We start from the raw sequence: 14,115 nt of genomic DNA, 5'->3' as shown, positions 1-14,115 counted from the left end.
TTGCAATATTTTATGTCACACTGTAGTTGTGCAGAAGTCTTTCAAACACAGTTTTTTGGGGAAAAAATACACTTTAATTAATTAAAAAAAAAAAAAAGTAAAGTTAGCCCAATTTTTTTTGTAGAATGCAAAAAGATGATGTTACGCCGAGAATCGTGATCTTTATTCTGAGCAAAAAAATTGTGATTCTCGTTTGATCCAGAATCGTGCACCTCTAGGCCTCGTATAGCACAGTGATGAGATCACTGCCATTTTTACAAGATACTACCTTGGGTTTGAAAAGGCATTTTCTGGGGGCGTGGCCTGGCGCAGCATGTAAGAGGACGCGTGTGAGAGGAGCTCCGCCGGACCGATATCCTATACCGCTAATCCTGCAGCCCTCCGGGCACGATAATCCTCTCTTCACCTCCCACGCATCCGCGGCACCGACCTCCACATGTCTCCGCCGAAGAAAGGCTCCGAAGCTGCGGCAAAACTGGCTGCATTCCGGAGACTGGAGAAGGAGGCCCCGATCCAAGATGGCGCCGGCCCGCCGCTCGTGGTGGAGGCGCCTGAGAGCCCTGCTACATCCAGGGTATTGGAAGCGATTGCCACTTGCCAGACCATGCTGACAACTAAAATCGAGGAGGTGAAGGTAGATATATCATTACTGCGCCAGGATATGCAGAAGCTAAGGGACAGAGTTGGTGAGGCTGAACACAGGCTTAGCGAGGTGGAAGACTCCCTCCCCCCATTGCAAAACTCCTCAGACAGGCTGCAGCATCAAGTAAACCTTATCCTCCAGAAACAAGATGACATGGAGAATAGGCTGCGCCGCTGTAACCTGCGGTTCATTGGCCTTCCGGAGGGCTCTGAAGGTACAGACCCCTCATCCTATTTGGAACAATTGCTCATTCAGACATATGGCAGAGAATCCTTTTCACCCACTTTTGTTGTGGAACGTGCACATCGCCTCTCAGGGCGTCCCCCCCCTCAGGGTGCACCCCCCCACACATTCATCGCTAAATTCCTGAACTATCGGGACAGGGATGCCATATTACGCCTGGCCAGAGTTAAGGGGAACATTCCACTTGGAAATCACAAAGTTGCGATCTTCCCAGACTTCTCTGCTGAGGTCCAGAGGCGCCGCAAGAGCTTTCTGGAGGTCAAACGCAGGCTGCGTATCAAGAATATCAAGTACTCTATGTTGTACCCAGCTCGTCTTAGAGTGGAGGGTGAGGACCGTGCCCACTTCTTTGAGGATCCGGAAACCGCCATCTCCTGGTTGGAAGGATTGGAGGCCAGAGCCTGACCACCTTGCCCTGACGACTCCATGATACTTTCTCCCTGATTGCCTATGCCATCCAATGCTGCAGGGGTGGAGGGGATTTTGTAGATCCTGCGGAACTCAAGACTTTGCATCCCTCTCCCCCCCCTCCCCCCTCATTTCCCTGGCCTGCTGCTCCTGTGTGTGACCGGCGGAGCGTCCTAGCTCCATGAATGGAACTGACTTCTCTGTCCTCTTCCTATGGATTCCCATCTGCCCATAGGCTTTGCTACCCAGCGATACACCTGTTGGTTTTCGCCCCCTACACCCGCTCAGGCGTGTGTTTGCGCCCAACTACCCTGTTGCCCCCTGCGACCTTTGTTGGACCTGGGCCCCCGGGTCCCCTTGCTTATCCTAGCTGTGTTTTGCTGTATTTTTGCTGACTATCCTGGGGGGCCCTGGCTCCCCGGTTTTGCTTTTATCCGGTCGCATGTGGGCCTGTTCTGGTTGGGGCGCTTGTTTGGGAACATGCCCGCACAAGTTGGGGTTGGTGCAGGGCAGGGTGGGGGGCTTGGGGTTTTGCCATTGTTTACAGTTTATATTTGGTACAATCTCTATACTGTTTATGTTTTATGCACATTGACCTCAAGTAATAACTGCCTGCTTTCTTGCAGCTGATTATTACTGCCAGTGTATGACCGTGTAACTGTTGGTACTGTAGCCTTATTACCTGAGATCCTGGGAGCCTCCGCTCCACGTTCCGTATTACCCCTGCCATGGCCACATTGAAATTGTTGACGTGGAATGTCAGGGGTATGCGCGATAAGATTAAACGGACGGCTGTCTTTAATGTTTTACGCCGTGTCCGGGCTGACATTATAGTGCTGGTGGAAACACACTTAGAGGGCCGCGTACAGCAGTCTCTTAAGCGGCCTTGGGTTGGCTGGGTGCAGCACTCAGCCTATAGCTCGCACTCCAGGGGTGTGGCGGTTCTGGTGGCCAAATCAGTACATTTCCAGCTCCTAGGATCTCAGGTCGACCCAATGGGTAGATATGTCTTTCTCAAGACGTCAGTCTATGGGGAGTTGATGTTGCTGATGGCTTTCTATGTGCCCCCCCCTTACTCTACTGTGATAATAATGGAGGGATTGGCGTTTATGACACAATGCCCCGGGGGCCCCGGTGATCTGGCTGGGCGACTTTAACAATGTGATGGACTCGGGCCTGGATAGGTCCGGTGGCGCCTCTCAGGCGTCGCCGGGGTCGTCCCCGACCAGGTTCTCCCGGTTGTTGGAGAGCTTTGGTCTGGCCGACTCCTGGCGCAGCAAATACCCCGCTCAGCGTGCGTACTCCTGCTTCTCGGCTGCACACCATTCTATGTCGCGCATTGACTTGATATTGTTGTCTCGGACCCTGCTTCCCAGGTTACTGGCGGCGGGCTTCGCCCCACGGACTCTGTCTGATCACTGCCCTTTTTGGATTCTGTTGTCCTTGCCCTGTAATAGACCTCCTCCGGCCTGGCGCCTGAATCCCGCCTGGCTCCCCTTGGTGTCTGATGGGAACGACATTGAGGGGACCTGGACACAATTCTTTTCTGATAACGAGGGCACTGCCTCCCCGGCTGCAGTGTGGGAGGCATTTAAACTGTTTGCCAGATCCACTATGATTTCCAAAATCAAGGCTGTTAAGGCGCGGGCTGCCGAGGAGATTTCCAGGGCAACGGCAAATTTAACTGGAGCTGAACAGGCCTTTATGGCGGACCCGACTCCGGCACATGAATCCAGTATAAATTGACCTCTAAAGTCCTTTCCCAACTTGAATATGAGAAAGCGAAATCTAAGATGTTTTTTCAGAAACAGAATCTGTTTGCCCATGGAGAGCGGGCGGGGAAACTACTCGCATATTTAGTCCATTGTGAAGATAGGCCCCCGGTAGTTATAACTTTAAAGGATGACCTGGGTAATGAGATCACTGATCCTGCTGCGGTGACACAATGTTTCCAATCATTTTTTAGTACACTTTACACCTCTAGGGCCCCTGCTGACTGTACTGACATGCATGACTTTTTGGACTCTATTGACTTCCCCACTTTGACACCCGACCAGTTGGCGACCCTCGAGGCACCCATTCCTGTAGGGGAGATTGCAGCAGCCGTGTCCAAGTTCCCTAGATCTAAAGCCCCCGGCCTAGATGGCCTCCCGATTGAGTTCTTCTCCCAATATTCGGAACTCCTTTCCCCTAAATTACTGGCTTTGTTTCAATCCCTGTTCAAGGATGCAGTCCTGCCCCCTTCTATGCGGGAGGCGTTGATCGTACTCATCCCCAAGCCGGGCAAGGACTTACATGCCCCGGAGTCTTACCGTCCCATCTCTCTGCTCCCAGTTGATACTAAAATCCTTGCAAAAATTTTATCCCTCCGTCTTAACAAGGTGATCCTCTCGCTCATACACTCGGACCAGGCCGGGTTCATGCCTGGGAGGAACACCTCATTTAACCTTCGCCGATTATTCATGAATCTCCAGGCACAACACGACGGAATGGGAGGCAGGGTGGTGGTCTCCTTGGACACGGCTAAAGCATTCGACTCGGTGGAATTGCCTTTTCTATGTGCCTGCCTGGACCGATATGGCTTTGGATCTAATTTTATTAAGTGGGTCAAACTCCTATATAGCGCCCCGGTAGCTAGGGTCCTGGCCAACGGCTGGCAGTCGACCGCCTTCCCTTTATCCCGTGGCACTCGACAAGGGTGCCCCCTCTCCCCCTTGCTGTATGCCCTGGCCGCGGAACCCCTGGCGATGGCCATTAGAGCGCACCCCGGGATACGTGGCCTACGTAGGGGGCCACTAGAGGAGAAAATCAGCATGTATGCTGATGACACTTTGCTGTATTTGGAGGACTCTCGGGAATCCCTGCTCACAGCCCTTTCTTTAATTGAACGGTACGGGCGATTCTCCGGTTTTCAGATAAACTGGGATAAATCGCAAATTCTTCCACTCGACGAGAGCCCGCAGGCGATCGCCCCCGCAAACCCGGCCTTACAATGTGTATCCCGCATTAAATACTTAGGGATTCAAGTGACGACTAGCTCAGCAGATTATGTCCCGGATAATGTTCAACCCTTGTTCCCTCTGCTTAAGGCTAAAATTCAAGTATGGTCTAAATTACCACTGGGAGTGATGGGTAGAGTCAATTTAATTAAAATGGTTCTCCTTCCCAAAATTCTCTATGTTGTATGGCACTCTCCTATTTATCTGCCACTCAAGCTGTTTAAGCAGATGGAATCGCTCCTCAAGACCTTTGTTTGGGGTGCTAACCGGCACAAAATCTCCTGGCGCAAGCTCAAGAATCCTACAAATCTAGGAGGGTTGGCCCTGCCGGATTTTAATCTGTACTATCTGGCAGCTCAGTTGTCCCAGTTCTTTCATATAGATAAAACGGATAGGGAGCGTTTCTTGACCCTGCTCTGCCCTGGGTGGGCTCCTCCCCTCGGGGACCCCCTCCTAGTTATCCTTAGGGGCGTCAGAGGCTCGCTGGAGCCCCTGTGCCCCAGATCCCTTCTATATCACTATTGTCGAATCTGGGAGGTGGTAGCGTCCAGGCTTCGGTGCCCTCCATTCCACGCCCTCACCCCCCTGTGGCATAATAGCACATTGCGTGAGTTTCTTTCCATCCCTGATCTGTCCGTATGGAGTGGGAGGGGTATTCTTCTCCTTAGCCATATCTCTACGACCACTGGCCTGCGGTCTTACGAGACCCTGCGAGACCAGTTTGCGCTTCGGGGCCCTATGCACTACAGATACTTGCAGCTTTCCCATGCCTATAGATCTCAATTCACTGACGGCCCTCCTGAGATGGAATCGATTACCACCCTTGAGATTGTTAAAAGTACGGAACCCAGTCACCTCATTTCCATGTTCTACTCTGAGCTCCACACACCTTCTTCGACCACTTTAGCTTTTGCACTTAAGACCCACTGGGAGCGGAATGTGGGGGACATGGAGGATGAGGAGTGGGAGGATGCCCTGGAGACGTGCCGCAGAGTGTCGCCGAAACTGTCGGATCGCCTTACCCAGACCTTTATATTACACCAGGCTTATCTCACCCCACTTAGACTGTCCAAATATCACCCGGACCTGGCCCCCTCTTGTCCCATGTGTGGAGACCCTGATGCTTCCTTCTTTCATCTACTGTGGAGCTGTCCCCAATTGCAGACTTTATGGCAACAGGTAGTCACTTTTCTACATGACAAAATGGGGTCTCCTCTACAACTCTCTCCTAAGGAGTGTCTCCTGGGGGTCTATCCGGATGGAGAGATGCCCAAATCCACCATCACATTTCTTCAGGAAACCTTGTTTATAGCACGTAAATTGATAGCCAGACGGTGGATGAGACCCACTCCCCCTACTTTAGGGTTATGGATTAAGGAAATTAATAGTGTCATCCCATTTCATAAACTTCTATATAAACACAGGGGGTGTCCTCAGAAGTTCAACAAGATTTGGGACAAATGGGTGCAATGCCCGGATATGGCTCAGTAGTGATATGAGTAGCTACCCCATGCTGACCGTCCTTGATAACCAATATTGCCTGCTTGCGTGTTGTACCGAATGAAGATATCTGACTACTGCCCTTTTTTTTTTTCTTTACTGTGTCTGTTCTGTTTCTAAGTGTTAATCACCGTGAATAATTTTATTTTTGTACCCCTGTGTATTATGAACATGGTCAAAGTTTCAATGTATGGTTTATTTTTGTATTGTACCAAATGTTTCAATAAACCTCACTGTTTTGAAAAAGAAAAAAGAAAAGGCATTTTCTTTCTAAACAGATTTAGATTTTAACATTTTAACATTAAATGCAAAAATATCTAAAATAAAAGTATTTTGTGCCTGAAGTTCAGCTTTAAGTAAGGATGAGCAGGATTCAGGAGCTCCCACCAACCTACTTTTGCCCTTCATAACTTGTGGAAATGCCATAATTTCCTAAATACCATCCAGACCTGGGTGCAGCACACGTCACGTTCACTGGCTTTGCTCCCTTGATAGGGCCCTTGTGCCTAAGAGAGCTGAAGAACCAAACCAAAGTATGTGCCACATCAGATCTTCAACTCAAATACTCACCAATAATCAATACTAATATTTACTGACCTGCTTGTAGGTGGCATTGTTTCTTCGGTTGAAGTGGTCCAAAGGTTGTGTGATGTAGCCTTCAACTGCAGGCTCATAAGAAGGTGCTCCTTTGGGCACACCTAGGCGACTGTAGAAAGATTTGAAGTACTGAAGATCACGTAGCTGGTGGATTCTCTTCCGAAGCTGTCTCTGGTTCCAGGCTAGAGAAGAAGAGAAGCTAGGGTGATGGGGAAATTGCATATTTCTTTATTAATGTTGGCCTCACAAATATCTAAGAAAGCGTCTAATATTCTGGCAACCTTAAATGACTTCATGCAATCCAAATGTCATTGTAAACTGACTGACTATATGGACAAGCCAGCCCACTCATCTCCTTTCAGGAATGTGCCATTTTCCTTAAAAGGATATATTGTTGTATGCATTGGGGGTTGGCTCTTCCTTATACACAAGTCCTATATAACAAAGCTAGAACTTGCAATAACTGTCTCACCTTAGAACTTGCAATCATACATGCATCTGTTATCATCTGTGTGCCATGCTGAACAAGCAAGCAGGACTCCGTGGTGGAAACAGCATCTTTAGTTAAGTATTCTTGTTATATTTTCGATTATTATCTGTCATTACTTTTAATGAATATTATACTTATAAGTAATTATGCGAGCTCTCCTTGCACATATCGAATAGAAGCCCAAAAAGAAACAATCACGTGGGGCCAATTAATGAAACTGGATCAAAAGGTAAAAAGGTGTATTCAGCAGAAGAAAAATGGTTTCAAAAAAGCAACTCCAGGCAGCAAATGAAACAAATTAGTGAATTGCTTGTGCTTACATCAGAAAGTCCACTCCATTTACCTAAATCACAGCAATCCACAGGATCCATGAAGCTGGTTTAGGCGGCTCGCATGCAAACAGGGCTACCTAATAAAAGGTTGCCCAGGAACGTGACTGAGAGCTGAAAACAACAAAAGGAGCACCTGACCAAAAGTATAAAGTGTCAATGATTCACAAAACATTCAATGTGTTTCAGGGGCAAAACATTCCATCTTTATCAGGTCTCAGAAATGTTTGCAAATGTTTAAAGGTACTAAAGAAGGAAATGTCAGAGAAGTTCTCCGGTTTCCTCCCACACTCCAAAGACATGCTGGTAGGTTAATTGGATCCTGTATAAAAAATTGGCCCTACTGTGTATGTATGTGAGTTAGGGACCTTAGATTGTAAGCTCTTTGAGGGCAGGGACTGATGTGAATGTGCAATGTATATGTAAAGCGCTGTGTAAGCGCCGGTTCACATAGGAGCGACGCTACTTTCAGGGGCGACCTCCGAGATCGCGGTGCGAGCAGCGCGCCGCGACCTCGGAGCGGCCGTCACGGACTTCATAACATTGAAGTCTATGGCGGTCGCCTCCTGGTCGCCCCAAAGAAGCTCCGGACCCTTTTTCTAGGTCAGAGCGACTTGTGTCGCTCCTATTAGAACGGGTCCGCAGCTTTCCTATGGGAGGCGACCTGCGGCGACCAGGTCGCTTCACAGGTCGCCCTAGTGTGAACCGGGGCTAAATTGACAATGCTATACAAGTACCTGAAATAAATAATAAATAAAAAATAAATAAATCTTTAAGTGTATCCAAACGCAAGAACAAAAATTGATAATAATGCAATTTACTGGTCCTTAAATTTGATGGCTGCATTAGTTTCCCTTCTTCACACTTTTTTTGCTCTTTTTTTTTTAAAACTGATAATCCTGCCATTAAACACCTTCAGTTGTCACCCGAGAAGAGGAAAAGTGTTAGGGCTATACAGTATAACACTGTGCCGGGACTACCCAACACCTCCCCGTTCTTCTCCATAACAGGGGGAGGTGTTTCATAGTCCATGGAGATAGCAGGGTTTAATACCAACTGATGACAGTCCAGAGGCAAAAAGCACAAGAAGCAATCAGCTCATGAGATACAGACCCCCCCCCCCCCCCCAAAAAAAAAAATAAAAAAACGCATTAGAACTGCACAATTCTGGCAACAATGAGAATCACAATTTTTTTTGCTTAGAATTAAGATCACGATTCTCAAAATCTTTATTTTAAATATATAAATATTATAATTAACCATTTGAAATAAAGCTGTGACTAGGATTACCCCCCCCCCACCTCTGTCATGGATTACTCCTGGGTACTGCTGGCTGGTGGGTACTGCTGGGGGGTACGGCTGGCCGGAAGTGCTGGGGGTACTGCTGGCAAAGAGTGAGTGTGAGGAGCGGCGATGCTTCCTGTAGCTCTCCTCCGTCTCCTCTCATGATATCACTCCGCCTGTGACAGAACGGAGCCGGAACTATACAGGAAGCATCAGCTCCATTCTGACAGTTGAGCTCTGACACAGACAGCCGGGATAACGCCCGGGTGTCAAGCAGCTGCAGCCTGCATGCCGGAGACTTGGGATGTCTGGCTATGTGTCATACCCAGACACATAACGCTTAACCCACTGCACTGAGAATTGTGGAAATTGGGGATTGAGATAGTAGGGGGGGGGGGGGGGGGTGAATTTGAGATCATACGATTAATATTAATTGTGCAGCTCAAAGAGCTTTTTAATGGTCTTTTTAGTAGACCAAATAGGAGCAAATGAGATAAACTTATTGTTAGAGTTTGCATACACTAAGCTTACTACTAGAACATGAAGCAGATGGTGAAGAACTATGCCAAGAAAGTGGCTGCAACAAAGAGAAAAGTGTGGTTTGCCATTACCAATCTTTTTAAAAAATGCTGGTTACCCGGCTGCACCATGTGGGGTGCTGAAGTGAATCACTGTTGAGGGTTGTGTCACGCCATCGTTAGCCCCTTCCCACCCAGCTCTAGCATCCCTTTGACCCCTTCGCTGCCAGAGCTTTTTTTTTTTTGCTGGTTTTTCTGCACACATTTAAAAAAAATCATTTTAGGCCTAAAGATTACATAAACCCCCAAAAGATTATATATATTCTGAAAGCAGACACCCTAGAGAAAATAAAAAGGGTAATTTTAGGAGATACAAACGCAATAAATTACCCAATTTTTCTGAAAAATATAAATATAGTAAATAGATATCCAATATGTCCAACCTTAAATACGTAATGCGTCCTAGTGGTGAAAAACTTCAGTACTCTATATTTATTATAGCTGACACTTTAAAAGCCTCCTATAGGTCATCAATTTAGCGTTACAGAGGTGGTCTGGTGCTAGAAATATTGCTCTCACTCCGGCATGCGCAGCAATGTGTAACTATAATCAATGTTTTTATGTGTAGGCTCCCCCAACATGTGCGTTTAGATTTTGGTGTGCGTGTATGTGTGATGTGCGCGTGTGTGGGGGGGCCTTAAACATTTTTTGGGAGGGGATTTTTTTTCCTTGGGTGTAACTTACATTTTTTAGAATTTTTTTTTTTTTTTTTAACATAACTTTTTTTTTCCCCATCATCGGGGGGAAAAAAAAAAATGGAAAAAATATGATGATATTTTAGTGACAGATTCTCTTTAAAGAAGACACCTGGGGGTCTAAAAGACTGTGTGCTCTACTGAATGTAATGCAATGGAGATTGCATTACATTCTTTCCTGGTCACACTGGTGGAGAGGTAGAGCCGAGTGACGTCAAAGATGTTGCTTATGGGGTTAGCAACAAGGAGGGGAGGAGAGTGGACGAGTGTCTGCTCTGCTTCCTGCCCTTTAACCGGTGGCACCCGCTATGCTGGTCCCAGGCCCGCAGATGGGCAAGCAGAGCCTAGAATATATGGTGGCGGGCACATGGAGGGGGGGGGGGGTACATTACCGGGATCTGTTGAAGCAATCGGGTAGCAGTTTCAGCCCAATGGGCCTCCTCAATGTAGGGCAGGCGGTTTTGATTAGTATGTGAAGTGCAGGCATTTTATTTTGTTATGGGAGCTGTAGATATTTCGCTCGTTCTTGGCGCCCCATGGAACAATGGATCAAGTCTGACTACACAAGTAATGTGTGTGTGTAACCGTCCTAGCTCTCCTCGTTCCTTAGGAGAAATAAAACCATTAATAATACCTGGAGCTACGTTATTTTTTCCAGCTTTCCTTCACAGAATATAATGGATATTGTCAGAAGAGTAACATAAATAACCTGGCAGACTACCTACAAAATAGATTTGTCTGGAATACTGATATTCGCCTTTGATGAAACGTAGAAAAATAGAATGCAAACATCTTTCCCCCTTCCCAAACCATAATCCTTAAGGTATTATTAAAACCGCTGCGATTTTTGGTTTAAAACATTAACCAATTACCAACATTATCCTTTTGATTTCAGACGCAGTCACTGTTACATAGTTACATAGTAGGTGAGGTTGAATAAAGACAATAGTCCATCCAGTTCAACCTGTGTAGGTGTGTGTGGCTATAATCATCTCACATACCCCTGAATGTTCTGATCCTTGAGATGCACGTCCAATAGTCTTTTGAAAGCCACCATACTACCCGCAGAAACCACCTCTTGTGGTAGAGAATTCCACAATCTTGTAGCCCTAACAGTAAAGAACCCCCCACGTTGCCTGAGGTTAAAACGCTTCTCCTCTAATCGCATTGTATTCCCCCGAGTCCTCATGCAATCCCTTCGACTGAACAGCTTTTTTTCTAAGCTGAGATCCCCATTGAGATATTTAAAAATTGCTATCATGTCCCCCCTCAGGCGTCTCTTCTCCAGGGAGAATAACTCAAGCGATTGCAGACACTCCTCATAATTAAGGTCCTCCAATCCCCTAATTAGTTTAGTTGCCCTTCTCTGGACTTTCTCCAGCTCCAACACATCCCTTCTGAGGACTGGTGACCAGAACTGGACAGAATACTCCAGATGCGGTCGGACCAGAGTTTCATAAAGTGGAAGGATTATAGTCTTATCTCTGGAATACATCCCTTTCTTTATGCATGCTAATATTCTGCTGGCTTTGGCAGCTGCCGCTTGACATTGCATGCTGTTGCCTAGTCTATCATCAACCAAGACTCCCAGATCTTTCTCCATTTTTGATTCCCCCAAGGGTTCCCCTCCTAACGTGTATTGTGCTTTTATGTTTCTAGTTCCCAAGTGCAAAACCTTACACTTCTCTCCGTTAAACCTCATTTGCCATGTCGTTGCCCACTCCGTTATTTTGTCCAGGTCATTCTGTAGGATATCTGCTTCATGCTGTGCAGTTATTGCCCTGCCCAATTTTGTGTCATCTGCAAAAACTGATATTGAACTACGGATCCCGACCTCAATGCTGTTTATGAATAAATTGAACAAGGTTGGTTCTAGGACTGAGCCTTGGGGGACCCCGCTTACTACCTCAGACCAGTCTGAGTATGCGCTGTTTATTACCACCCTTTGGACACGTCCTTTTAGCCAGTTCCGTATCCAAGAGCACACCCTGCTATCGATACCTGCAGACCTTATTTTATAAATTAAGCGCTTGTGGGGAACTGTATCAAACGCCTTAGCGAAATCCAGGTACACCACATCCACTGGTCTGCCCCTATCTAGCTCACAGCTCACCTCCTCGTAGAATGTTAAAGCGGTTGTAAACCCTAAAAAAAAAAAAAAAAAAAAAAAAAAACCTGCAAGACAAAGGCATAATGAGCTAGTATGCATCGCATACTAGCCCATTATGTGTAACTTACCTTAGAACGAAGCCCCGACACGGACCCCCGGACATCGCTGCGGGCGCTGCCATGATCCCTCGCCGTCTCTTCCGGGTTCGGCGGCTCCGGCGCGGTGATTGGCCGGAGCCGCGATGACGTCACCCCCGCGCATGCGCGCGGGAGTGATTTTTCCGGCAAGCTCCCGGCAAATTAATTGAAGGTCCCCCCGGACCTTCAGAGCGCTCGCGCGAGCGGCTGCATGCACTGTAAATATCTCCTAAACCAATGCCGGTTTAGGAGATATTTGTACCTTCAGGTAAGCCTTATTATAGGCTTACCTGTAGGTAAAAGTGTCAAAAAGCGGGATACAACCGCTTTAATTGAACTGTTTGGGTGTTCAGGCAGCTGTGGGTGTCAGAATACAATAGCCATCAGTGCATATTCTGCCATTCACACTGCTTAGCATGGATGGGAGAAACATGTGATTTCTACATGTGTATGGCCAGCTTGGGAAGAGATATTTCTCATGGTGAACAGAGACATGTAATATAGATTTTATACTTGGGCCTCACAGCCTGACAACAAACGGAGTCACGCGTCTCTGGAGCTTCTTGTAACTGATATCTCATCTCAAACAAAAGCCAATGAGGAACTTATGCAACAAATTCTATAACGTCTAACAAGTGCTGACCAGAGATATAAAGTTCACTTCCCTCTGACTTCTCTTCTAATTTTATTACAGCTTTCAAATCCTGTACTTAAAGGGTACATACACCCCAACAATGAACTTCCCTTATTTCTTCTCTTTTGTTCTGTTAAATAAACTGCTGAAAGCGTTTTGTGAAATCCGTTACAGAAGCGAAATATGAAAAAAAAAAAAAAAAACCTATTGATCTGCTAGAAATCAGACGTGGGGTGAGGTCATTGGCTAGTATCAGAGCCAGAATCAAACCACACGTGAGGTATCATCGCGAACGTTAGAGCGAGAGCAATAATTCTAGCACTATAAGGGCTCTTTCACACGGTCCGCCTCCGTAGGCGGATCCGTGCTGCTCAGCGGGGATCGATCCCCGCTGAGCCGGCGGATGACAGCTCCGTCTCCGCTTGCAGTGCGGAGAGGGAGGTGTCACAGTCCCCGCTGCTCTCTATGGGGGATCGGATGAGAGCGGACCGTCTGTCCGCTCTCATCCGATCCGATCCCTGAACGGATGGAAAAATAGGGTTTCCATCCGTCTAGATTTCACGGACAGGATCGGATACGGATGGCAGCGGGTGTCAGCGGTGGTGTCTCCGCTGACATCCGCTGCCCCATAGAGCTGCATGGAGGATCCGATCAGATCCACTTAAAAAACTGACAGGCGGATCTGATCGGACCGCCCGTGTGAAAGAGCCCTAACTCCTCTGTAACTCTAAACATGTAACCTGTAAAAAAATTTTATGAGATTTTGTATGTACTGAAGTTTGGCACCATTCCGCATGTGTGAGCAATTTTAAAGCAGGACATGTTAGGTATCTATTAACTTGGAGTAACATCTCCAAAAAATTGGGGGCTAACTTTAGTGTTTTTTTTTTTTTAATTCATGAAAGTTTTTCCAAAAAAAAAAAAAAAAAGCATTTAAAAAATGGCTGCGCAAATACCATGTGACATAAAAAGTTGCAACGACCACCATTTTATTCCAAAAAAAAAATTATATATATATATATATATATATATATATATATATATATATATATATATATATATATATATATATATATATATTTATTATGTTTGGGGGTTTTGAGTCATTTTCTAGCAAAAAAAAAAAATTTAGATTTTTACATGTAGAAGAGAAGTGTAAGAATTGGCCTGGGCGGCATGGGATTAATTACCATTAGTAAGTAATATTTTATGTTTTTAAGGTGATTTACTAGATTTTCAAAAAAACACCTACTCAAGGAGATGGCATGATTATATATTATTTTGCTTGATTAAAAAAAGTACCATTTCAGCAGCAGCAGATTCTCCCTCTTCACTGTATGAGAAAACACAGGATTATGGGTAAACCCTTATACCCATAAACCCATGTTTTTGCCTTGTAGGTAAGAGGGCTGGGCTGGAAGGGAGAATTTGTTATATAGACACATGCCTCCTTCTATGACTCTGAAGT

The 14,115-nt window shown here is 46.3% G+C and overlaps 1 protein-coding gene across 1 annotated transcript in view; it reads right to left on the bottom strand.

Moving 5' to 3' along the window:
- PRSS16 (serine protease 16) overlaps positions 1–14,115 on the bottom strand; it is a 68,691-nt gene that overhangs the window by 50,875 nt on the left and 3,701 nt on the right. The window contains exon 2 of the mRNA XM_082264476.1: positions 6,391–6,572. Within this exon, the coding sequence (XP_082120602.1) occupies positions 6,391–6,572 (182 nt within the window). The remainder of the gene's footprint in view (positions 1–6,390; positions 6,573–14,115) is intronic.

Source organism: Pelophylax lessonae (genome assembly GCF_965119305.1).
Source record: "Pelophylax lessonae genome assembly, chromosome: 7".
NCBI classification, from domain to species: domain Eukaryota; kingdom Metazoa; phylum Chordata; class Amphibia; order Anura; family Ranidae; genus Pelophylax; species Pelophylax lessonae.
The sequence above is the reverse complement of the archived record's forward strand: the minus strand, read 5'-3'. Positions and strand labels throughout refer to the sequence as shown.